Raw genomic sequence first — 25,566 nt, 5'->3', positions numbered from 1 at the left:
ACCCTGAGCTCACCTCTTCTCATGGGCACCCCAAAATCATAACTATTTATAGGACAACCATCAATGAAAAAGACTGGAGCCTACCCGAAAAGATCTTTTACAACTAAAGACATAAAGAGGGAACCACAACAAGACGAGTAGCAGGGGCAAGTCATGATACAGCCAAGTCCCATACCCCAGGGTGGGTGACCCACAAATGAGAGAATAATCACAATTGCAGAGGTTTTCTGAAAGGAGTGAAAAGTCTCCCAGATCATTTGGCTCTGATATCTGGCTGCACTTACTTCTGGGAGTCCCAGAGGATGGGGGGGAATAGAGACTTCAATATTAAAGGCTGCACACAAAATCTCACACATACCAGGACCCCAGGCAGAAGCTGTCATTTGATAGGAGCCTGGGTCAGACCGACCCGTTGATCTTGGACAGTCACCCAGAAAGGCAGGAGGCAACTGCAGGTCACCCTGGGGACATAGAGACTGGCAGAAGCCATTGTGGGGCGCTCATTCTACCACACGGACCCCGGTGCTGGCAAGCACCATTAAGGAATCTTTCCTCTAGCTTATTACCCCTATAGGTGCCAGTGCTGAGATGTCTCAGGCCAAGTGACTAAATGCTTGGGGGCACAGTTCCACCTACTAGCAGACAGGTTGCCTCCTTAGCCTAAAGGTACTACTGGACACAGCCCTGCACACCAGAGGGCTCAGGACTCAGCCCCACCCACCAGTGGGCAGGCACTAGCCCCGTAATCCACTGGGCCCTGCCTCCAGTCTCCAGGGAGACTGCTGTAGCCTCCAGATCAGCCTCACCCACCAGGAGGCAAACAACAGCCACAAGAAAACCACAGCTACACAGCCTGTGCACCTGACCTCCCCAGTAGGAAGCCAGACTCAGCTGAGACCTGGCCTTACCCTCTAATGGGCCGATAAAGCTTCAGGATGTCCCAGATCCCAACTGTGGTCCAGCTGTGTCAGGAACCAGGCCCATTCACCAGCAATCTGACACCAGCTCTGAAACCCCCTGGGCCATACAACCAGATGCCAGGAACCAGCTCTGCCAACCAGTAGTCTGGCACTAGCCTCAGGACCTAGCTTCACCCACCAGGGAGTGGCAGTAGCCCCAGAATTTTCTGGATTCTGACTCCTCCCACTAATGAGCAGCACTAACCCTAAGAAGCCCCCAGGTTTTTCAGTCAGCCACCTCATGACCTTGTCCCATTAACCAGTGGCTGGCAACCTCTACCCTAGGCAGGGCCTGGCAACCAACTAGACCAGGGATCAGACTGCGAACACAGCCAGCCTGCCATAACAGAAGGACCCACATAGTCCCCATAGGGGAAACACCTAGAACATATTACTTGAATGAAAAGAAGGGAGTGCACAGCAGGTAAGCATAAGACATCTAGAGAGGTCCACTTCTCCAAGCTTGAGAAACATAAATAATTTGCCATGTACCTAAAAATACAAATAGCAACTCAGAGGAGGTGGCAGAGGAATATGTCCCAAATGAAGAAAGAAGATAAAACCCTAGAAGAAGAACTAAGTGAACTGGAGATAAGCAATTACCCAAGAAACATTTCAGGGTTTCAGGGTAGTGGTAGTTAAGATGACTTAAAAAAAAACACAGAAAAAGAATGGATGCACAGAATGAGAAGTTAGAAGTTTTTAATAGAGAGTTAGGAAATATAAAGAAAAACCAGAGATGAAGGATACAGAAACTTAAATGAAAATTATACTTAAAGGCATCAAAATAGAACAAGTGATACAGAGGAATGGATCAGCAAGCTGGAAGACAGAGTAGTGGAAATCACTGACGATGAACAGAAAAAAGAAAAAAGAATAAAAAGAAATGAGGACAGTTTAAGAGATCTCTGAGAAAACACCAAGAAAACTAATATTTGTATTATTGGGGTCCCAGAAGGAGAAGAAAGAGAAAAGCAGGGGCCTAAGAACATCTTTGAAGACGTAATAGCTGAAAACCTCCCTGGGAAGGGAAACAAATATCCAAGTCCAGGAACCACGGAGAGTCCTGTACAGGATTATCTCAAGGAAGAACACATTAAAACACACAGTATCAAGTATCTTCTCTGACCACAATGCCATGAAATTAGAAATCAACCATGGGAAAAGGAAAGAGAAAAAACCTACTACATGGAGACTAAACAACATGCTAATAAAAAACCAATGGGTCAATGAGGAAATCAAGAAGAAAATTAAAAAATACCTTGAAACAAATGATAATGAAGACACAACCGCTCAAAATCTATGGGATGCTGCGAAAGCAGTGCTCAGAGGGGAATTTATAGCGATACAGGCCTTTCTCAAAAAAGAAGAAAGATCCCAAATTGACAACTTAACCCTCCACCTAAACGAATTAGAAAAAGAAGAACAAAAAAGACCTAAAGTCAGCAGAAGGAAGGAAATTATAAAGATCAAAGAAGACATCAATAAAATAGAGACTCAAAAAACAATAGAGAAAATTAATAAAACCAAGAGCTGGTTCTTTGAAAAGGTAAACAAAATTGACAAACCCCTGGCCAGACTCACTAAAAAGAGGAGAGAAAGAACCCAAATAACCAAAATTATAAATGAAAAAGGAGAAATCACAACGGATAGAGCAGAAATACAAAAAAACATAAGAGAATACTATGAACAACTATATGGCAACAAGTTTGACAATCTGGAAGAAATGGACAATTTTCTAGAATCTTACAGCCTGCCAAAACTGAATCAAGAAGAAACAGACCAACTGAACAGACCGATCACTAGAAATGAAATTGAAGAGGTCATAAAAACACTCCCTACAAATAAAAGTCCAGGACCAGATGGCCTCACAGGTGAATTTTATCAAACATATAAAGAGGATCTGATGCCCATCCTCCTTAAACTCTTTCAAAAGATTGAAGAAGAAGGAATACTCCCAAAGACATTCTATGATGCCACCATCACCCTCATTCCAAAACCAGACAGAGATACCACCAAAAAAGAAAACTATCGCCCAATATCATTGATGAATATAGATGCAAAAATTCTCAACAAAATCTTAGCCAACCGAATCCAACAACACACCAAAAAAATTATACACCATGACCAGGTTGGGTTCATCCCAGGTTCACAAGGATGGTTCAACATACGCAAATCAATCAGCATCATACACCACATTAACAAAAAAAAGGTCAAAAATCATATGATCATCTCAATAGACGCAGAAAAAGCATTTGACAAAGTCCAACACCCATTCATGATCAAGACCCTCGCCAAAGTGGGTATAGAGGGAACATTCCTGAATATAATCAAAGCCATTTATGAGAAACCCACAGCAAATATAATCCTCAATGGGGAAAAACTGAAAGCCTTCTCACTCAAATCTGGAACAAGACAGGGACGCCCACTCTCACCACTGCTCTTCAACATAGTTTTGGAAGTCCTAGCCACAGCAATTAGACAAACCAAAGAAATAAAAGACATCCATATAGGAAGAGAAGAGATCAAACTGTCACTGCATGCAGATGACATGATACTATAAATAGAAAACCCTAAGGACTCAACCCCAAAACTCCTTGAACTGATTAATAAATTCAGCAAAGTAGCAGGATATAAGATTAACATTCAGGAGTTCCCATTGTGGTGCAGTGGTTGACGAATCCGACTAGGAACCATGAGGTTGCGGGTTCGATCCCTGCCCTTGCTCAGTGGGTTAACGATCCGGCGTTGCCGTGAGCTGTGGTGTAGGTTGCAGACGCGGCTCGGATCCTGCGTTGCTGTGGCTCTGGCGTAGGCGGGTGGCTACAGCTCTGGTTCGACCCCTGACCTGGGAACCTCCATATGCCGCGGGTGCGGCCCAAGAAATAGCAACAACAACAACGACAAAAAAAAAAAAAAAAGATTAACATTCAGAAGTCAGTTGCATTTCTGTATACCAGCAATCAAATATTAGAAAAGGAATACAAAAATACGATACCTTTTAAAATTGCACCTCACAAAATCAAATACCTCGGAATACACCTGACCAAGGAGGTAAAGGACCTGTATGCCGAGAACTATAAAACTTTAATCAAAGAAATCAAAGAAGATGTAAAGAAATGGAAAGAGAGTCCATGTTCTTGGATTGGGAAAATCAATATTGGAAAAATGGCCATACTACCCAAAACAATCTATAGATTCAATGCAATCCCTATCAAATGACCCAGGACATTTTTCACAGAACTAGAACAAACAATCCAAACATTTATATGGAACAACAAAAGACCCAGAATCGCCAAAGCAATCCTGAGAAACAAAAACCAAGCAGGAGGCATAACTCTCCCAGACTTCAACAAATACTACAAAGCCACAGTCATCAAAACAGTGTGGTACTGGTATCAAAACAGACAGACAGACCAATGGAACAGAATAGAGAACCCAGAAATAAACCCTGACACCTATGGTCAATTAATCTTTGACAAGGGAGGCAAGAACATCAAATGGGAACAAGAAAGTCTATTCAGCAAGCATTGCTGGGAAATCTGGACAGCTGCATGCAAAGCAATGAAACTAGAACATACCCTCACACCATGCACACAAATAAACTCCAAATGGCTGAAAGACTTAAATATACGACAGGACACCATCAAACTCCTAGAAGAAAACATAGGCAAAACACTCTCGGACATCAACATCATGAGTATTTTCTCAGGTCAGTCTCCCAAAGCAATCGAAATTAGAGCAAAAATAAACCCATGGGACCTCATCAAACTGAAAAGCTTTTGCACAGCAAAGGAAACCCAAAAGAAAACAAAAAGACAACTTACAGAATGGGAGAAAATAGTTTCAAATGATGCAACCGACAAGGGCTTAATCTCTAGAATATATAAGCAACTCATACAACCCAACAAAAAAAAAGCCAATCAATCAATGGAAAAATGGGCAAAAGACCTGAATAGACTGTTCTCCAAGGAAGATATACAGATGGCCAGCAAAGACATGAGAAAATGCTCAACTTCACTGATCATAAGAGAAATGCAAAGCAAAACAACCATGAGATACCACCTTACACCAGTCAGAATGGCCATCATTAATAAATCCACAAATAACAAGGGCTGGAGGGGCTGTGGAGAAAAAGGAACCCTCCTGCACTGTTGGTGGGAATGTAAACTGCTACAGCCACTATGGAGAACAGTTTGGAGATACCTTAGAAATCTATACAGAGAACTTCCACATGACCCCACAATCCCACTCTTGGGCATCTATCCAGACAAAACCCTACTTAAAAGAGACACATGCACCCACATGTTCATTGCGGCACTATTCACAATAGCCAGGACATGGAAACAACCCAAATGTCCATCAACAGACAATTGGATTCGGAAGAGGTGGTATATATACACAATGGAATACTACTCAGCCATAAAAAAGAATGACATAATGCCATTTGCAGCAACATGGGTGGAACTAGAGAATCTCATACTGAGTGAAATGAGCCAGAAAGACAAAGACAAATACCATATGATATCACTTATAACTGGAATCTAATATCCAGCACAAATGAACATCTCCTCAGAAAAGAAAATCATGGACTTGGAGAAGAGACTTGTGGTTGCCTGATGGGAGGGGGAGGGAGTGGGAGGGATCGGGAGCTTGGACTTATCAGACACAACTTAGAATCTTATGAGATCCTGCTGAATAGCATGGAGAACTTTGTCTAGATACTCATGTTGCAACAGAAGAAAGGCTGGGGGAAAAATGTAATTGTAATGTATACATGTAAGGATAACCTGACCCCCTTGCTGTACAGTGGGAAAATAAAAAATTATATAAAAAAACACACAGTAATTAAAATGGCAAGAATTAAAGCTAAAGAGGGAATATTAAAAAGCAGCGAGGGAAAACAACAAATAATGTACCATTTCCATATGGCTATCAGAGGACTTTTCAGCAGAAACTATGCAGGCCAGAAGAGAGTGGTAAAATATATTTAAAGTGGTGAAAGGGAAAAATCCATAACCAAGAGTACTCTATGGCAAGGCTTTCATTCAGATTTGGTGAAGATATTAAAAACTTTACAGACAAGCAAAAGCTAAGAGTTGAGCACCCCCAAACCAGGTTTATGAGAAATATTAAAGGAACTTCTTTAAATGAAAAAGAAAAGACTACATCTAGAAATATGAAAACTACATAAGGAAAAAGCTCATTGGTAAATGCAAACATAAGGTAAAGGTAGTAAATAGTCCATTCACAAAGATAGTAGGAAGGTTAAAAGACAAAAGGAAAATTATCGACATCCATAAGAAGCAGTTAAGAGATACACAAAACAGGAGTTCCCATCATGACTCAGCAGAAAGGAATCTGACTAGTATCCGTGAGGATGTAGGTTCAACCCCTGTCCTCAGTGGGTTAAGGATCCAGTATTGCTGTGAGCTGTGGTGTAGGCTGCAGACACAGCTTGGATCTGGTTTGGCTGTGGTGTAGGCCAGGGCCTATAGCTAGGATTCAGCCCCTAGCCTGGGAACCTCCATATGCCATGGGTGCAGCTCTAAAAAGACCAAAAAAAAAAAAAAAAAACAAACAGAGAAAGAGAGAGTGATACACAAGACAATTAGAAGTAAAATATGATATCAAGAATTGTGATCATGAGGGGAGGAAAGTACAAATGCAGAATTGCTAAATTGTATTTGAAATTAAGAGCAGCAACTTACAACAATTACACAAACATAGAGATTGTTCTTTAAAAAATCTTATAGTAACCAGAAACCAAAAAATCTATGATAGATACAGATTAAAAAAAGAAAGAAAGAAAGAAAAAGAAAGAGTTCTCATTATGGCTCAGCATGTTAAGGACCCAAGATACAGGTTTGTTTGAGCCCCAGCCTCACTTAGCAAGTTAAGAATCCAGCACTGCCACAAGCTGTGGCATAGGTCACAGATGCAGCTGGGATCTGGTGTTGCCATGGCTGTGGCATAGGCTTGCAGCTGCAGCTCCAATTCAACCCCTAGCCCAGGAACCTTCATATGTGGCAGGTGTAGCTGTGAAAAAAAAAGAAAAGAAAAGAAAAGAAAAGAAAAAGGAACCCAAACATAACACTAAAGATAGTCATCAAATCCCAAGAGAACAAAAGAAGAAGAAAGGAACAAAAAAGATCTCCAAAAACAACTCCCAAATAATTAACAAAATGGCAATAAGAAAATATATATCAATAATTACCTTAAAAGGGCACTCCCCCTGTAGTACAGTGGGTTAAGAATCCAACTGGAGAGGCTTGGGTCACTGCAGAGGCATGGCTTTGATCTCCTGCCCAGAGCAGTGGGTTAAAGGACCCAGTGTTGTCACAACTGCAGCATAGTTTGAAGCTGTGGCTCAGATTCAATACCTGGCCTAGGAACTTCCATATGCCATAAGTGCAGCCATTAATTTTTTAAAAAAATTTTACCTTAAATGCAAATAGATGAAATGTTCCAATCAAAACACTGATTTTGATTGGCTGATTGGATACAAAAACAAGATTTATATATATGCTGCCTCTAAGAGGTTCATTTCAAATATAAAAGCACACACTGATTAGAAGCAAAGGAATGGGAGTTCCCGTCGTGGCGCAGTGGTTAACGAATCTGACTAGGAATCATGAGGTTGAGGGTTCGATCCCTGGCCTTGCTCAGTGGGTTAACGATCCAGTGTTGCCGTGAGTTGTGGTGTAGGTCGCGGCTTGGATCCTGCGCTGCTGTGGCTCTGGCGTAGGCTGGCAGCTACAGCTCCGATTAGACCCCTAGCCTTGGAAACTCCATATGCTGCGGGAACGGCCCAAGAAATGGCAAAAAAAAGACAAAAAAAAAAGTAAAGGAATGGAAAAAAGTATGTCATCCAAATGGAAATCAAAAGAAAGCTAGAGTAGCAGTAGTTATATCAGACAAAATAGACTTTAAAATAAATGCTCTTATAAGAGACAAAGAAGGACATTACATAATATCAAGAGATCTATCCAGAAGAAGTTATAATGATTATAAATTCTTATGCACCCAACACAGGAGCACCTAAACATATAAATATTAAGAGATATAAAGAGAGAAAAGACAGTAACACAACAATAGTAGGGGATTTTTTAACACCGAAGTTACATCAATAAACCGATCATTCAAACAGAAAATCAATAAGTAAATACTGGCCTTAAATGTCAGATGAACTCAATGGATGTATATAGAACATTCCATCTAAAAGCAGTAGAATACACATTCTTTTCAAGTTCATATGGAACATTCTCTAGGGTAGATCACAGGCTAGGCCACAAATGAAAGCCTCTGTAAATTTAAGAAAATTGAGATCATATCAGGTGTGAAATTGTATCAAATTTTTTTGACAACCATGCTATAAGACTAGAAATCGACTACGAGAAAATAAAAATACCAACACTTGAGAATAAATAATATGCTAGTAAACAACCAATGAATCACTGAAAAAGTCAAAGAGGAAATTAAAAAAAAATACCTGGGGACAATGAAAACAAAAACACAATAATCCAAAATCTATGAAATGCAGCAAAGGCAGTTCTAAGAAGCAACTTTGTAGCAATACAAGCTCACCTCTGGAAATAATTAAAATCTCAAATAAACAACCTAAGCTTACATTTTAAAAACTAGAAAAATATCAGGTAAAACCCAGTTAGTACAAGGAAAAAAATCATGAAGATCCGAGTAGAAATAAGTGAAATTGAGACTAAAGAAATAGCAGAAAATATCAATGAAGCTAAGATCAGATGCTTTGAAAATATAAGCAAAATTGAAAAATCTTTAGCCAGATTCATCTAGAAAAAAAGAGGTATTAAATCAATAAAATCAGAAAAGAAAAAAGAGACGTTACAACCAACACTATAGAAATACAAAGGATCATAAGAGACTACTATGTGAATTCCTACTGTAGTGCAGTGTGTTAAGGATCTGGTGCTGTCTCTGTGACATCACGGGTTCAATTCCTAGCCCTGCGTGGTGGGTTAAGGATCCAGCTTTGCTGCAGCTCTGGCACAGGCTGATCCCTGGCCCAGGAACTTCCATATGTCATGGGTGTGGAAAAAAAATTTTTTTAAGAGAGAGACCACTATGAATAACCATATGCCATAAAATGAACAACTTAGAAGAAATCAACAAATTCCTAGAAGTCTACACTCTCCCATGACTGAACCAGGAAGAAATAGAAAGTATGAACAGACCAATTACCAGTAATGAAATTGAATCAGTAATTTTTAAAACTCCCAACAAGGAAAAGCCAAGGACCAGATGACTTCACAGGTGAATTCTACCAAACATTTAGAGAAGAGTTAACACTTATCCCTCTGAAGATTTTGACAAAAATTGCAAAGGAAGGAATGCTTTCAAACTCATTCTACAAGGCTGGCATTGCCCTGATGCCAAAGCCAAAAATGTCACAAAAAAGAAAATTACAGACAGGTATCACTGAGGAACATAGATGCAAAAATTTCCAACAAAATAGGAGCAAATAGAACCCAACATTATGTTAAAAGTATCATATAGCATGATCAAGTGGGATTTTTCTGAGGGATGCAAGTTTTCCATCCCTGCAAATCAACCAGTGTGATATACCACATTAACAAACTGAAGAATAAAAACTGCATTATCTCAATAAAAAGATGTTGACAAAATTTAGCATCCATTTATGATATTAAAAAAAAAAAATCTCTCCAGAAAGTGGGCATAGAGAGAACAAACCTCAACATAATGAAGCCCACAGCTGACTTCATACTCAATGGTGAAAAGCTGAAAGCATTTCCTCTAAGATCAGAAACAAGACAAGGATGCTCCATCTTGCCACTTTTACTTGACGTCACATTGGGGGTTCTAACCTTAGCTATCGGATAAGGAGAAAAAAGAGAATTAATATTGGAAAGGAAGAAGTTAAACTGACACTGTTTGTAGATGATTATACCTAAAAAATCCTAAAGATGCCACCAGAAAACTACTAGTGTTCGTCTAGCAGTTATAGGACATAAAATTAATATACAGAAATCGGTTGCATTTCTGTACACTAACAATGCACTATCAGAAAGAGAAATTAAGGACAGAATCCCATTTACAATTACATCAAAAAGAATAAAATAGCTAGGAATACCTATCAAAGGAGGTAAAAGACCTGTATTTGGAAAACTATAAGACACTGATAAAAGAAATCAAAGATCACACAAACAGATGGAAAGATATACTGTGTTTGTGGATTGGAAGAATTAATATTCTCAAAATACTACCCAAGGAAATATACAGATTCAATACGGTCCCTATCAAAATACTCATGGCATTTTTCACAGAACTATAACAAATAATTTTAAAATTTGTATGGAAACACAAAAGACCTTGAATTGCCAAAACAACCTTGACAAAGAAGAACAGATCTGGAGGAGTCACACTCCCTGATTTCAGACTCTACTACAAAGCTACATAATCAAAACAGTAAGATACTGGCACAAAAACAGACACAAAGATCAATGGAACAAGATAGAGAGTCCAGAAATAAACCCATGCACTCATGGTCAATTAATCTATGAAAAAGAAGGCAAGTATATACAATGGAGAAAAGACAGTCTCTTCAATAGATGATGTTGGGAAAACAGGACAGCTGCATGTAAAAGCATAAAATCAGAACATTCTCTAATACCATACACAAAATAACTCAAAATGGATTCAAGACCTAAATGTAAGATCAGAAACCATGACACTCCTAGAATAAAACAGAATTGTAATACTCAGACATAAACTGTCACAATATTTTGGGGGGTCTCTCTCTTAAAGCAAAGGAAATAAAAGCAAAAATAAACAAATGAGACCTAATTAAACTTAAAAGCTTTTGCACAGCAAAGGAAACCATTGACAAAACAGAGACATCTTACTGGAAGGGAGAAAATATTTACAAATGATATGAACAGTAAGGAGTTAATATCCAAAATATATAAATAGCTCATACAACTCAACAGCAAAAAACCAAACAACCCAATTAAAAAATGGGCAGAATACCTGAAAAGACATTTTTCCAAAGAAGACATACAGATGTCCCAAAGACATATGTGTGTGTGTGTGTGCGCATGCACGCATGTGTGTATACACATACCTATCACACACATACAGTGAACTACTACTCATCTGTGAAAAAGAATGACGTTTTGCCATTTGCAACAACATGGATGGACTTGTAGGGTATCATGCTAAGCAAAATAAGTCAGACAGAGAAAGACAAATACATACATGTAGAATCTAAAAAAATAAAACAAACTACTGAATATAACAAAAAAGAAACTCGCAGATACAGAGAACAAACTAGTGGTTATCCACAGGGAGAGGGAAGCAGGGAGTGGCAAGATAGGGTCAGGGGATTAAGAGTTACAAACTACTATGTATAAAAACAAAGAAGCCACAAGGATATATTACACAACAAAGGAAATATAGCCAATATTTTATAATAACCATAAATAATGTTTAACCTTAGAGTATTGTGAATCACTATGCTGTAGACCTACAATTTATATAATATTGTACATTAACTATACTTCCATACATTTTTTTATAAAAGAAGGACCCAGGAGTTCCTATTGTGGCTCAGAGGGTTAAGAACCCCACATAGTGTCCATGAGGATACAGGTTCCATCCCTGGCCTCACTCAGTGGGTTAAGGATCCAGCATTGCTGCAAGCTGTGGCGTAGTGCAGCGTAGGTTGCAGACGTAGCTTGGATCCACTGTTGCTGTGGCTGTGGTGTGGTTCCTCAGCCCAGGAACTTCCATACACCACAGGTGTGGCCATAAAAAAAAAAAAAAAAAAAAGAAGAAGGGACCAGACTCCGAGGGCCTTGTACAACAAGCCAAGGAGTTTAAACTTTAACTTGAGTGACAGTGGTAAGCCTGAGTAGTTTGAAACAAGACAATGGTTAGAGCAATATTTCTCAAAATATGGAACCTGGGAGAGCTTCACCAAACAGTGTTTGGAAACTGGTAAGAGATAGAATTCTCTACCCTAGCCAAGACCTACTGCATCGGAAACTCTGGGGGTGGGCCCAGCTAACACACCCTCCCTCCAAAGGATGTTGCTAGATGCTCAAGTTTGAGAATCCCTGGATTTGAGTTTAGAAAGCCCACTCAGAGAATCCAGGGCTGGGCATCTGGGTAGGAAGCTACTGCAACACTCCAGGAAATGTGACGGTGAGGACTCATTTAATAAGTACTTGTTGACCATCTACTATGTGCCAGACACCATTCTAAACACTGAAGATTCAGCAGTGAGCAAAGTAGAGGAAAAACCCCTGTGGAAATAATATCTGTCCTTTATGTGGTTCCAGATGCTGTCCTAAATGGTTTATATTTATTTCTTCATCCTCACAACCACCCCATCAGATAGGTACAGTTTTTGTCTTCATTTTACAGTTGGGGAAACTAAGTTTAAGCAGTAGAATGAATAAGTAGTAGAACCAAGATTCAAATCCAAGGTCATGCCCTAGGCACCACTGTCCTAGCCACCATGCTACACTGCTTCTACCATATCATAGTGGCAGTGGTGGTGAAATATATTTGATCAAAATACATTGTTTTAGGAGTTCCCGCTGTGGTGAAGCAGGTTAAGGATCAGACATTGTCTCTGTGGCAATGTGGGTTCAATCCCCAGCCTAGGGCAGTGGGATAAGGATCTGGTGTTGCCACAGCTGTGGCACAGAGTGCAGCTTTGGTTCAGATTTGATCCCTGGCCTGGGAGTTTCCAGATGCCACGTATGCAGCAAAAAAAAAAAAAAAAAAAGTAAATATATATTATATGTGTGTATATATATATACACATTTTTTAAAGTATGTTTTGGCACCTGAGTACAAAGCACTGTCCTAGCGATTTAGCTAACAAGATCTCTCTCAATGGAAAATACATTTTGGTGAAAGATAAATAATAAAATTAAGAAACAAGCACTATAAACAGTATTTTAGAACGTGCTAAGTCCTACGGGGAAAAAGAGGGGTAGAGAATAGTGTTAGCAATGGCGAGGGAAGAGGCAGAGATGGGAGCAATGAGATCTCATGCAGGTTTATCCACCAACAGAGTGGCGGGAGCACTGTGCAGAGAGACCTCAGGCTCCCCTCAACTTACGGAGCTGCTAGTTTTCTAGGTAAAGGGTAGTTTCCATTTTTAGCACATTCGATTTTTAGCACAGGTTCGCTGGTGGAATAAGAAACAGGGAAGATACAAGTTATGTTGTTAAAATTTCAGTTTCTCTAGCTATTCTTGTCTTGCAGCTTTGTGTTTCATTTCGTACATTTACCACCTAATGAACAGGACAAGAGGAGAAGCTAGAGATGCGGACAGGAAAGTTGAGATAAAAGCAAAGACTTGAAGGCAAGAAAGTTAGCCAAGGGAGTAAATGGAGGAAAGACCATTCCATGGCAGAAGGAGCAGCTACAATGAAAGACTCCACGTGAGAGCTAGCGAGCAACAGCCAGCAGCCTCAGGGCTAGAGAGCAAGGGAAGTGGGATTATGTGCCTGTAGGGCTTTGGTGGGTTTTACTCTGCAAAATGTGGAGCCATTGCAGGATTGAGAGTAGAGAAATGACATAAACTGACTTAGACTTTAATCAGATCGAAACTATTGTTTTGTTAAGAAGAGACTACAGGGGACAAGAGAAGCCTTTTGGGAACTACTGCGATAACCAGAGCTGGGGGGTTGGGGTGTGAGGGGGTGGTGGTGGCTTGGGCTTGATGGGAACAGAAAAGCCAACAGGTTTTGTTGATGGATGGATATGGAGGGCAAGAGAAAGTGGACCCTAGGGACCACCTACTGAAAGGGGGAGACTATGGAAGGAGCAGATTTGAGGGTGGCCCTTTGGAGGGGAGCTGATTGGACAACTAGATGGATGTTGGTTAAAAACACAAATATGTGTCGGTTACCTAAGTCTAGAGTTCAGAGAGCCATCTGGGCTGAGGAAATAAATTTGGGAGTTGTAAGTAAATAGGCAGTATTTTAAATATAATACTGAAGGGAATATTGGAAAAAATAGTGAAAGCTACAGATGTCATTTATCTTATGTTTACTAATTGTCAGGAACAATGCTGGACTCTATGGATTGGTTCATTTAATTCCAACAAAATAAGAACGGGTGGGACAAAATAAGAGGGGGGTATGTACTGTCAGGTACCAGAAGCGCCAATGGTCTCTGAGTTCTCTGATAGGTTTTGTAGGGAATCCCATCCATGCCTGATGCAGCAACAAGAAACACAGCTCTCTCTCCACCTCCGAGTGGGGTAAAGACGTGGCCAGGCTCCCCTCTGGGATCAACTTCGACTCTCCAAAGGGGGCCCCGCCCACGAGCTTTTGCGCACAAATGCCGGCTCGCAGGGGGTGGGGCCCGAGCGAGGGAAGCAGAGACTCAAGGAAGGAGCCGGGCGCTCGAGCTGCGGTGGGCGTTGCGAGGTGAAACAACAGTCGCAGATGCCGTGACAGTTGGTCTCTCCTGGCCCAGTCCAGCCCACGGATCCGCGGTGGAGAACACGAGCACCGCTCGGCTCGCTTGCAAGCTCCGGGGTAGGGCGCCCAGGCCTGTCAAGGACCGCCGAGCAAGGGTCGCCGGGACAGCTGGCCCCGCAGGTGAGTGGGCGCGTCGCCAAGGGATCTGGCCCTGCCGCCCCGCCCTTGCGCCTGCTGGGCCCCGCCCCGAACCCCAGGCTCCGCCCACTATGCTCCGCCCCTTTTGCTCCGCGACTCCTAGGGGTGCTGGAGCTTTGTCCTCTGCCTCCCTCCTTTTTTTTTTCTTTCTCCTTTCCTCTTTTTAAGGAAGGGACTTTGCATTTCGATTCTGCATAGTTTCCGGGCAGCCTCGCGTCCCCTTAGTCTTTAGGGGTCGCAATTCCGGGGCTCCTTTCTGAGTTCCTCTTTCCGGGCAATCTTTTGATCCCCAGTTTTAAAGACACTTTCTCCAACTCAGTCTTCTCTAGGGAGATTTTACCTTACAGACGCGATTGTTGATTTCTGGCAGGAAAAAAAAGTTGGAGGGACCAGAGAAGTCACATTAGTCAGCTCCTGGGGGTCCCCGACAGGAGTGGATTTGTGCTGCACACCTGGATCGTGGGCCACGAAGGCCTATTTTGGGAACCAGTTTTGTTTCTTAACTGAAAACCCAAAAACTGTAGGAGTGGAAGTGTGAGAACTTTAGAGATGAGTGGAGACCTTTTCACAGTTCAGGAAGCAGAGGCCTGAGGGGGTGGGGGAGGGTGTGAACTGACTTGGCCAAGGTTATGTGCCAGTGGAAGGGTTCCTTTACTGTATCTTGCTATGTCTAGGAACAGAAAAAATAAAACGAGGTAAGAAATGAAAGATTAGCGATACCGGTGCTCTTGGGGTTTTATTATCACCATTGATGTAAAAGCACTTTGCAGTGCAAGAAGGTGACGGACTGTTACATCGAAGGGAGTTTGAGATGGCTGGATACACCAAAGGCTTCTAGAACCGCAGACTGTCAGGCTTTAACATTGGTGGGATTTTTTTAAAATACCTATATACACCCTAGTACTGTTGAATAAAATTTGATGTTTGCGAACTAGAAAGTCAGGCATTGCCATTTCCTGTTGCTACAGATACAGTTTAGTATTACAGAGGTCAAATGTACTTTGTAACAATCATTTTTTTTTTTTTTTGCCACAACTGGCAATAAAGAAACCACTAAATTTCAAAGTGATGAAGGTTACTAGCAGAATTAGTGCTGCCACATAATTTCTGAGACCCACTGAAATGTTTTAAGGAATATTTAGTTGCTCTTTCCTAAATAGTAAGTTGTAAGAGAAACTGAAAAAAAAAAAAAAAAAAAAAGGGAATTTGCACCAGAACCAACCACCATATAATATCCTATAGCCACTAGGGTTCCTATTACAGTGAAAATGCATTTATGTTCCCTTTACATATTTTGGGAAAGCAGAGTTTTGAAAAGCCTGATATGTTTAGAGGATACATATTTCTCCTAGTGGTTCAGCTGTATGCAGCGTATTTTCTGCTCTATTAAATGTAGCATTTTTATATTTATAGTTGACATGATTGTTTTGTTTAGAAGTGACAAAAGGTTACATAGATAACATTCAGAAAAATACTTTTTGAGTGAATATGGGTAAAGAAAAGTATTTTATTATGGGGAGTTCCTGTCATGGCTCATCAGAAAAGAATGCAGCTAGTATCCAGGAGGATGCAGGTTCGATGCTTGGCCTTGCTTAGTGGGTTGGGGATCCGGTGTGGCTGTGGCTGTGGTGTAGGCTGGCAGCTACAGTTCAGACTTGACCCCCAGCCTGGGAATCTCCATGTGCCTCAGGTGCAGCCCTAAAAAGACAGAACAAAATATATATGGAGCTATGTACATACCACTGAGAGAATTATGGTTTTGAAATAGAACATCAATGCAGTGGCTTTGATGGCTTCGAATGGTACCTTAGAAACGTAATCTAAACCTAGAGGATATAGGAGGAAGCATGTGACCGACTTATCTTCCCACAGCGATGAAGTAATGAGTACTTGTGTGTGATTTATACATGGACTGGAAACAAATGACTCTTAGCTTCCTAACCGTTTCCATTATCTTTTTTTATTAACCACTTAGAGAACTTGAACCCTACAATTTTAGTATCAAAGAAGCCTTTATCTGAAATTCAGCAATTCCTGAAATTTTATTTCCACTTGATCTTAGCCAAAAGGCCGAGAAGCGATTCAATTTTATTTCCATTTCATGTTTTCCTTTCTGGTAAATAGTAGGTGAAGCTAAATTTATTGTACTTGTAAAAGCACATATTATAAAATGCCTTTTCATCAAACATTTGAAACCTGTCCAACTCATCATTTGGTTGGAATGATACTCACCCCTGGTTAAGTGGTGATTATTTTGCCTTTTGTTTTGTGCTTTAATGTTTTGCTTGACTTCTTTAACATAAAAGCATTTGCCATTATAAGGGGACAATGTCAAAAAATATGAATTCTTTTACAGGCTATACTTTATTAGGTCTGGTTTTAATGTAGTCCAGCCAATAGAAACATCTTTAAATAGAAGGATGAATTCAAGAAATCATGGTGAAAATTCTGGGCACTTTATTTTAATAAATGACTATAACATATATTAGTATGTAATGATTATATATTAAAATATAATCATATATGATCTACAATATGTACTATATAATATTATAAATAATAAGTGTTAAATGAATGCTTTATTTTGGCAGTGAAATAAGAGGTAGCCAAACAAACAAGTACAAGATTATCTTTGCAAAACTGGCTGTAAGAGTTTAGTGACTAGACAGTTACATGAAAGGGAGCTGAAAATTTAATTTCAAAGGCTACAGTGTTTTAAAACCATTGATCTCAGTATCATTGATGAGGACAGCCAGGCAGCTTTCGTTGACTGTGTCCTTAGCCCATCTTCTCACATTGGGATACGGTTAATAGACTGCAGTGACTGGTGTTTCCCCAGCAGTTAAGAAAAGGAAAAGGGGGGAAACATCCCTTCCCAGCAAGAAGAAAAGAGAGTGAGAAGACTGATCTTACAGCCCTTTTTGGGGGGTGGGGAGAAACAGGGGAGATAAAGTTTTCAATATGATTAAATGAAATGCCAGTGGGATATTTTGACAAGCTCCTGAGTAAAGAAGAACAAGAGTGTGATTTCAGAAATGTGCAAACTATTGCCTGAAATACTAGAATCAATACACAGCCTTTAGGACATCATAACTCCAAAGGCAATTTTATTTGATGAAGACAAAAACCCCAGTTCTTTATGGATCTTTCAGAGAATTATTTTATCTCCAAAAGAGCACATGAATCCTTCTTACTCTTGAAATTGAGTGTTTAAAACCTAATATAATGGATTTACAATGAGATCCCGCTCTGTAGCATTGAGAACTATGTCTAGATACTTAAAGCACAACAGAACAAAGGGAGGAAAAAAATGTATACATGTAAGTGTAACTTGGTCCCCATGCTGTACAGTGGAAAAAAAAATAAATAAATAAAACCTAATACAGTTAATGGGATCCTTAATGCTCCAATTTTTTTAAATGCTAGTTTTGTTCATCCTTAAAGGGACTTTCAAAACTGTCAGTATGATGTTATCTATTAATGTTGTTTTGACATCTTTCAGAAATAATTGGTAACAAGACCTCTGTAGCCATGGCTAGTTCTGACGTGAAACCAAAATCCATAAGTCGTGCCAAAAAATGGTCAGAAGAGATAGAAAATCTGTACAGATTTCAACAAGCAGGATATCGAGATGAAATTGAATATAAACAAGTGAAACAAGTTTCTGTGGTAAGATTTATGCCTCCACACACCTGAATTCAAAATGAGTTTGTTAGATGGTGAAAAGCATTCAAACCAGCAAAAAAAACCACCCACAGGAAAGAACCAGAGAATACTGGAATTCACTCCACCCCTCTCATTTTATTGATAGGAGACTAAAGCCCAGAAGAATGATTTTCAGGCACACTGGGGCAAAAGGTAGTTTCGCAGCACAGAAACATTAAGTATTTTCTAGCTTTTACTGAGCAATTGTGTTATGCTAAATGAATCTTTTATTCATATGGTAGAATAAATCTTTTATTCATAGAGTAGACCATAAAAGCAGAGTCTTTTTCCCTCACTAAGGTACTTCTTTTATCAGCTACTCGGTTTGCTGTAGAACTGAATTCTTTCTTTCCTGATTCTTTATTTTAACCACCAATTATAAAGGGGCTTAACCACAAATTATAAATTCTGCTTTAGGTGACAAAAAACTCCTGATTTTGGTCATGTATTCCCAGCTTTCTTGAGAAATTAGAGACACAGTTTTCTTTTCAAAGACTAGACCAAAATCTAGACATTGCCCCAGTTTATAATGCGATTTTTTAAATTCATTTATTCTACTGAATACTAGGAGACTGAATTTTAAAGAACATTATAGAACATGACAGAGTATTCATGTGTTTTAATTTTTAGACTTGAGGTTACACCCAGGTGCTTATTATTGAATTATTTTTTATCATTAACTCACTATTTTTCAGGGACTAATTCATGTGTGGGTTTTTCATATCCCAATATGCTTTCCCACCTTCATTCTACTCTTAAAAATCTTTATTTAAGACTTCCTTAAAAAGTATATAGGGAGTTCCTATTTTGGCTGAGCAGGTTAAGAACCCAACTTTGTCTCTGTGAGGATTCGGGTTTGATCCCTGGCCTCACTCAGTGGGTTAAGGATCTGTGTTGCTGTAGTTGCAGGGTAGACTGCATATGCAGCTCTGATCTGGTGTCACTGTGGACATGGCGTAGGTCACAGCTGCAGCTCCCATTTGACCCCTAGCCCAGAAACTTCCATATGCTGCAGGTGCAGCCATTAAAAAAAAAAAAAAGTAGATAGGAAAAAAGATGGAGGCAATACAGAGCTAAAATGTAAGACATGCTTTCATTTACCGGATTTCAATTTAATAGAGGTTAGTAGGGTTGGTGAGGAATGAAAAATATGGACCAAATGAGAAATTGTGTGACGGCTGTGACTTTCATATAGCCATTTTTCACACATCTACTCACATTTTACTTTTTGGTCCTCATTACTAAATTACTAAAAGGGAGTTTTCAGGAGTCCCCGTTGTTGCTCAGTGGTAACAAACCCATCTGGCATCCATGAGGACACAGGTTCATTCCCTGGCCTCACTCATTGGTTAAGGATCCTGCATTGCCATGAGCTGTGGTGTAGTTCACAGTTGCAGCATGGATCCCGCGTTGCTGTGGCTGTGGTGCAGGCTGGCAGCTACAGCTCTGATTCCACCCTAAGCCTGGGAACTTCCACATGCCACAAGTGCGGCCCTAAAAAGACCAACAATAAATACATTTTTAAAAAGCCAGCTTTTGTTATTGTATCATCTGTGGCTTTTAAATAGGGAAAACACAAGCATTAGCATTTTGATGCTGTTCAAAAATAAGTGGCATGCACCTTGCCTTAAGATTGGAAGGCCCCTAAAAGTTGTATAAAAAACCAGAATCATGTAGGCAGAGTAACCGTATAGGCACTGCTGCACCTATACCCCTGTCTGCATATTGGTGTGACTGAGATAAGGTGAGATTTAAGGAAAACACAAAGAACATCCTTCAAGGGGAAGTCCCAGAATTACCTGAGGCGTCTGTTTGTGTCTGTTTGTGTGTGTTGAAGGGAAGACCCCATCCCCTGTATGACTGAACCATTACAGAGAGGTTTTGCATTTCACTTCAGTGTGTAATTATTGGGTACCTACCATGTGCAAATTTCTGTGCCAAGTGCTTTAAAATGGTAAATATATAGCAAGTGCCAGATCTCAGGAACTTAAGTGGGCCAGTGGGAAGCCCACAGGAGTTGCATTCCTTCTGCTCAGGCTTTGCATCCTGGCTCTGCTCGTTGGCTGAGTAACCCTGAACAAGCTTTGTAACCCTCACTGAACTCAACTGTACAATGGTGATGGCAGTGCCAGCTCTAGAAAATTTTCTCCGGAATTAAATGAAATCGTGTGTTGGAAGAGCCAGACATTGTAGTAATTTGCTGAGTGAAAGCCTGGTGTTTGGGGAATGATAGCTTTTATTATTCTTCTGACTTGGAGTGGAAGATTAAGAACGAGCAGAACAATAAAGCCTTATGCAAGTGAAGATATATGCCAAAAAAAAAAAATAGAGGTAGACAAACATCGTTCAGGCATAATCTTCCAAAAAAGCTTCACCCATTCCCGCAAACAAGGCATTTGCAGTGGGCCTCAAAGTGCAAGGATGGAGGCTAAAAGCTTGCCTTGCCTGGCAGTGGTCTGAAGGGTTGGTTCAACATCCCTGCCCTCAACTGATGCCTGCGTGCTTATGGACACTATTCGTGCTTGCTGATATCCTCCTCGCCAAGAGCTGGCATAAGAACCTCACCTCCACCTCCACCATTCTCTAAGGAATAAAGGTTTCCAAGGTTGAATGGGAGGGATGGAGTGGAAAGCAGAGAAGAAAACATTATCAAACAGCAAAGAGGTATACAAAGAAAAGAGTCTGGAAGTGAATCAGACAGAGACAGCAGAAAGTGGTGGTGGGTGTTCTGAAGAAGCAGCAGTGTCCTGTTTCTTCATGGAATGGGCTGGTTGGGGGACCCCCCAGTAAAGCAAAGAGTCTGCTCTTGGCCCCAAGAAGAAGAGAGCAGAAATGGTGTCTTAAGAACATCGTCCCTTTTTCTCTGCCAAGGGTAACAGAAGCAACGAAAGGCAGGCTTGACCTACATGATGGAAAGCCTTGCTTTTTTCTATGCTGTACCTGACAGAGAGCCTGCCAAGGTTTACCAGACAGGCTGCCACCCGTTTTTGCCAACTCCTAAATAAACGAGAAGACAGAAGAAAGCGAAACTACGTCAGGAGAAAATAAAGGATGTGTGCTCTTTTGTAGTCGAGCCGTTTCGCCATCCCAGTTGGGAAGTGATGGATTTTTAAGTGTGGGATTGGAGTACAAAAGAGCTGCCTGTCGAGCTGGTGGCAAAGAGGACTTGGTTTTTACACCGTCAATACGAAATTCGAGTGAAAGGGTGTTGACAGTGATCGAATAGGTCTGACACAGTCCGGAAGCAACACATCCAACCACAACGGACATGCCTTGACCTAAGCAAGAAGGTATAACATGAATCTGAAGAGGAAGGGGAGAAAAATGTCCAAACTAGATCAAGCCAAGCCATCAAGTGAGCCAGTCAGTAGGGAGAACGAGAAAGATTGGTGGGGAGGAGGTCAGAAGAGATTGCTCAGGACTGCGGTCATGACCTCCAATTTCTATGAAAAATTCAGTGTCAAGGTGTGAACTTGAAACATAGACATGAGAAAATACATATGCATCTTTTGATCTATCGCTGGTCTAGCTGCTCCTTCAGTCACCCCTGTGGCATCAGCCGTCAGCAGTGGGTGCTGTCTGAATGCGGCCCAAGCGTAGCCCTAATTTCCTCCTTGGTATTTTTTTAATGTATTTATTTATTTGTTGGCCACTCCCATGGCTTGTTGAAGTTCCCAGAGCCAACGATCCAAGATGTCACTGCAGAGACCTGAGCCATAGCAGTGAAAACGCCGGATCCTTAACCCGCTGGGCCACCTGGGAACTCCAGCTATTATTTTTAGAAGTTACTAATACTGCCTGAAATCCTTGGTAGACATAAGAAAAAAGTTTAGATTATTTTGAATGTTCTATCTTGTCCGCAGAGTAGAAATTTAAATCTACAAACGGGGATCAAGGGAGAAGCCCTGAATTAAGTGTTCTACAGGATAAGGCTGCAACTTAAGATGTGTTGTGTGGGATTTCCTGTTGTGGCACAGCAGTCATGAACCCAACTAGTATCCATGAGGATGCGGGGTGCCATCCCTGGCCTTGCTCAGTGGGTTAAGGCTCTGGCATTGCCGTGAGCTGCGGTGTAGGTTGCAGATGTGGCTTGGAACCTGCATGGCTGTGGCTGTGGCGTAGCTTGGCATCTATGACTCCAACTCGACCCCTAGCCTGGGAACTTCTATATGTCACTAGTGTGGCCCTAAACAAATAAACAAAAGAGAATTTTCATTACTGTATCACCTGTGGCTTTTAAATAGGGTGCAACCCTAGAAAGCAAAAAAAAAAAAAAAAAAAGTGTGTGTGTGTGTGTGTGTGTGTGTGTGTGTGTGTGTGTAAGTATCACTAAAAGCTAAATACCTTTAAATTTAATTTTGTGCTTCAATTGTTTGATGTGACTTGTTCTTTTAACTTTTTGACGGTGAAATATTATATAAAAACAACAGTGGGATTTCAGTATTTGTATTCCGGTTTTTGCTATACAGGTAGATCGTTGGCCAGAGACAGGATATGTGAAGAAACTTCAGAGAAGGGACAATACTTTCTATTACTACAACAAACAGAGGGAATGTGATGACAAGGAAGTCCACAAAGTGAAAATTTATGCTTACTAGCCTTCCTGATATTTCCTGTCATTATCTTTTAAAAATCCATTGTTTCATTCTGCATCATGTAAGTGACTGTCATTGTACAAAATTCCCCAAAATGCAGACTCTGATGGTGTGTTTTGAAACACCAAAGCCATGAAGCTTGGTCTCTACTAATCATCCTGTTCTGTTCTAAAATATAACTGCAGTAGCATTCCACTGGTACCCGCCTTGGTCTGCTTCTTCCTGTTTTAACTATGGCAGCGTAACTTCTATGCAGGGGATCCAAGAGCCCTCACTGCAGTCCTGCCAGGTAAGGTTATGTAGGTGTTAGTGCCCCACCCCCTACCCCAACTTTTATCACCTTTCTGGACCATCACTTTGAACTGCATTGTGCATTGTGCAGCCCAAGGGCTTCTCTGGCCTAGAGAGTCCTTTGCCCATTGCCTAGTTGACTGGAAATGCCAAGAAGTGATAGTGCTTGAGGCAGAGGATTATCAAAGGCCCAGCCATGCGGCTCCCTTGGAGAAATCAGCCTGAGGTTAATCTTTAGTTGGTTGCAGCAGGATCTCATTGAACACCAGCCCAAGTAGGAGAGATACTGGTCACCTCCCTTCCTTGCCACTCCCCTGCCAGTGGTCCTTTCCCTCCTGAACCACTTCCTTGGGCCTGAAGCCTTGTCCAGGGTTTGGCTTCTGGTCCCCCACCCCCCACCCCAACAGAAAATTTGTTCTAGTGCTTCCTGGAATCACTGCAGAAACAGCCTAAGTGCCGATGGGCAAGGAAGGCAATAATTAACCCGTAAGACTCCAGAAATCCCTCCAATAGTGAGTCTTGAGGGCTTTGAAATTAAATAGATGAAATATATCATTTTTATTATAACTTCTCTCTTTATTTTTATTTTTGTCACCGATAAGACTTTTGATTTGTTCCCATTGATAAGTTCTGACCTTCACATAGATTTGGGGGTAGAAGCTCATATCTATCCATTCATTCAAATTCAGTTCCCCTTTTCCAGAGGTATCTGCCCCATGAAGCTCTGTTAGTTTTTCCCAATTCAAAATTGTGCCTTATTCAGAACAGACACATTGTGGAAAGGAGAGAGAGAGGCAGAGTCTCCAGAATTAAACACAGCCCTGCCAACACCTTGGTTTTACCAAATAAGACCCATTTCAGACTTCTGGCTTCAAGAACTGTAAGAGAATAAACTCAATGCTGTTTGAAACTCCTTGGTCTGTGGTGATTTGTCAGAATGGCAGTAGGAAACAGACAGCTGCAGAGAATAGATGAAGTCAGTAACCATGTGAAAGTGACAGCACTAATAGCCTGAACCTAGCCAGAACCCAGATTGGGACTTGAACCCATAGTTTTTATTTATTGATTGATTTTTTATTTTATTTTTTGTCTTTTTGCCTTTCCTAGGGCTGCTCCCTAGGCATATGAAGGTTCCCAGGCTAGGGGTATAATCGGAGCTGTAGCCACGGGCCTACACCGAGCCATAGCAACGCGAGATCTGAACCGCGTCTGCAACCCACACCACAGCTCACGGCAACGCCACTCGACTGAACCCACTGAGCAAGGCCAAGGATCGAACCCCACAACCTCATGGTTCCTAGTCGGATTCGTTAACCACTAAGCCACAATGGGAACCCCGAACCCATAGTTTATAAATTAGAATCACTCATCCGGTGTATGGACTTACTGAAGTTTGGGTTCTTTATGCATCTGCACAGAAGGAATTCAATGAGAGACAAAGTGATAGGCAAGAAATAGAGTTATTAAGGTAAGACACTTGTGAGAGATGCAAGCAGGCAGGCAGGGAGGCTCTGCCTCAAGGATCAGTTGGGGGTACAGTCTTATAACCCAGGGGTAGTGGGAAACGACCGCCTCTTCCTCTTTCTTCAAGTAGTAGCACCTCTTCTTAACCCATAAAAGAGTATTTGACCCTATGAGGTCAAACTAGGACTGTAATGGTGCTTATTCAAATCAGCAGAAGGGTGGTCCTTCAATTCCTGCCCTTGGTTTGAATCTGAATCCAGGCCTCACCCCATCCCTTGCCCAATGATCTGAGCCATATCTCACACCTTCACTAGTCAAGCAAGCCTGCCTTGTTCTGATGGCCCTCTTGAGCAGTTATTAACTTACAGTGATCTTCCAAAGTCCCCTAGCTTTCCATCTCTGTCTATGATCCCCTACTGGGACTTCTGCAACTACCTGTGCCTACTCCGTCACTATCACATCCAGTCTCGAAGTCAACATGAGCATCGGCCACAGCCTACTTTTTGTAATATTTTGTTACAGGTTGATTCAATCCAAAGAAGTTGGTCAGGTAGGGTTTGCCTGGAACGCTCTCAGTAATTAGCTCCAATGTTCTAAAGGCCACTGTGTCTGTCTGCAACAAGATGAACTTCAGAAACATGGCCTTTGGGACCATGGGACACAATTTTGGTTTACTCAGTCCATGTGTCTAGTCTTTTCCCAATGTGCCTTATGGCGGGCATAACTGGTGCCAACCTTTCTTTAAAAATGGGTCAACAACTTTCTTGGCTCTTTTTGGCCACTTCTCATAAATGCCTGTGCCCGCTGACCACCATGCTCCTGCTGAGAATGGTGTCCACAGTCAGTCGAGTGTCTGTTCTGTGGTGGGACTCCATGGTGTTACCAAACTGGTTTGGCTGCTTGCCACTCAAAGGC

General features: G+C 41.2%; 1 protein-coding gene across 1 annotated transcript; it reads left to right on the top strand.

The window, feature by feature from the left end:
* Nucleotides 1-14,352: 14,352 nt before the first annotated feature.
* MEIG1 (meiosis/spermiogenesis associated 1) lies at nucleotides 14,353-23,097 on the top strand. Its single transcript, XM_047755227.1, has 3 exons — nucleotides 14,353-14,578; nucleotides 18,099-18,265; nucleotides 22,771-23,097. The coding sequence occupies exons 2-3, from the start codon at nucleotides 18,128-18,130 to the stop codon at nucleotides 22,897-22,899; spliced, it is 267 nt and encodes an 88-aa protein (XP_047611183.1). The 5' UTR covers nucleotides 14,353-14,578; nucleotides 18,099-18,127; the 3' UTR covers nucleotides 22,900-23,097.
* Nucleotides 23,098-25,566: the final 2,469 nt, after the last annotated feature.

This window comes from Phacochoerus africanus, chromosome 12 (genome assembly GCF_016906955.1).
Source record: "Phacochoerus africanus isolate WHEZ1 chromosome 12, ROS_Pafr_v1, whole genome shotgun sequence".
Lineage (NCBI taxonomy): Eukaryota > Metazoa > Chordata > Mammalia > Artiodactyla > Suidae > Phacochoerus > Phacochoerus africanus.
The sequence above is the reverse complement of the archived record's forward strand: the minus strand, read 5'-3'. Positions and strand labels throughout refer to the sequence as shown.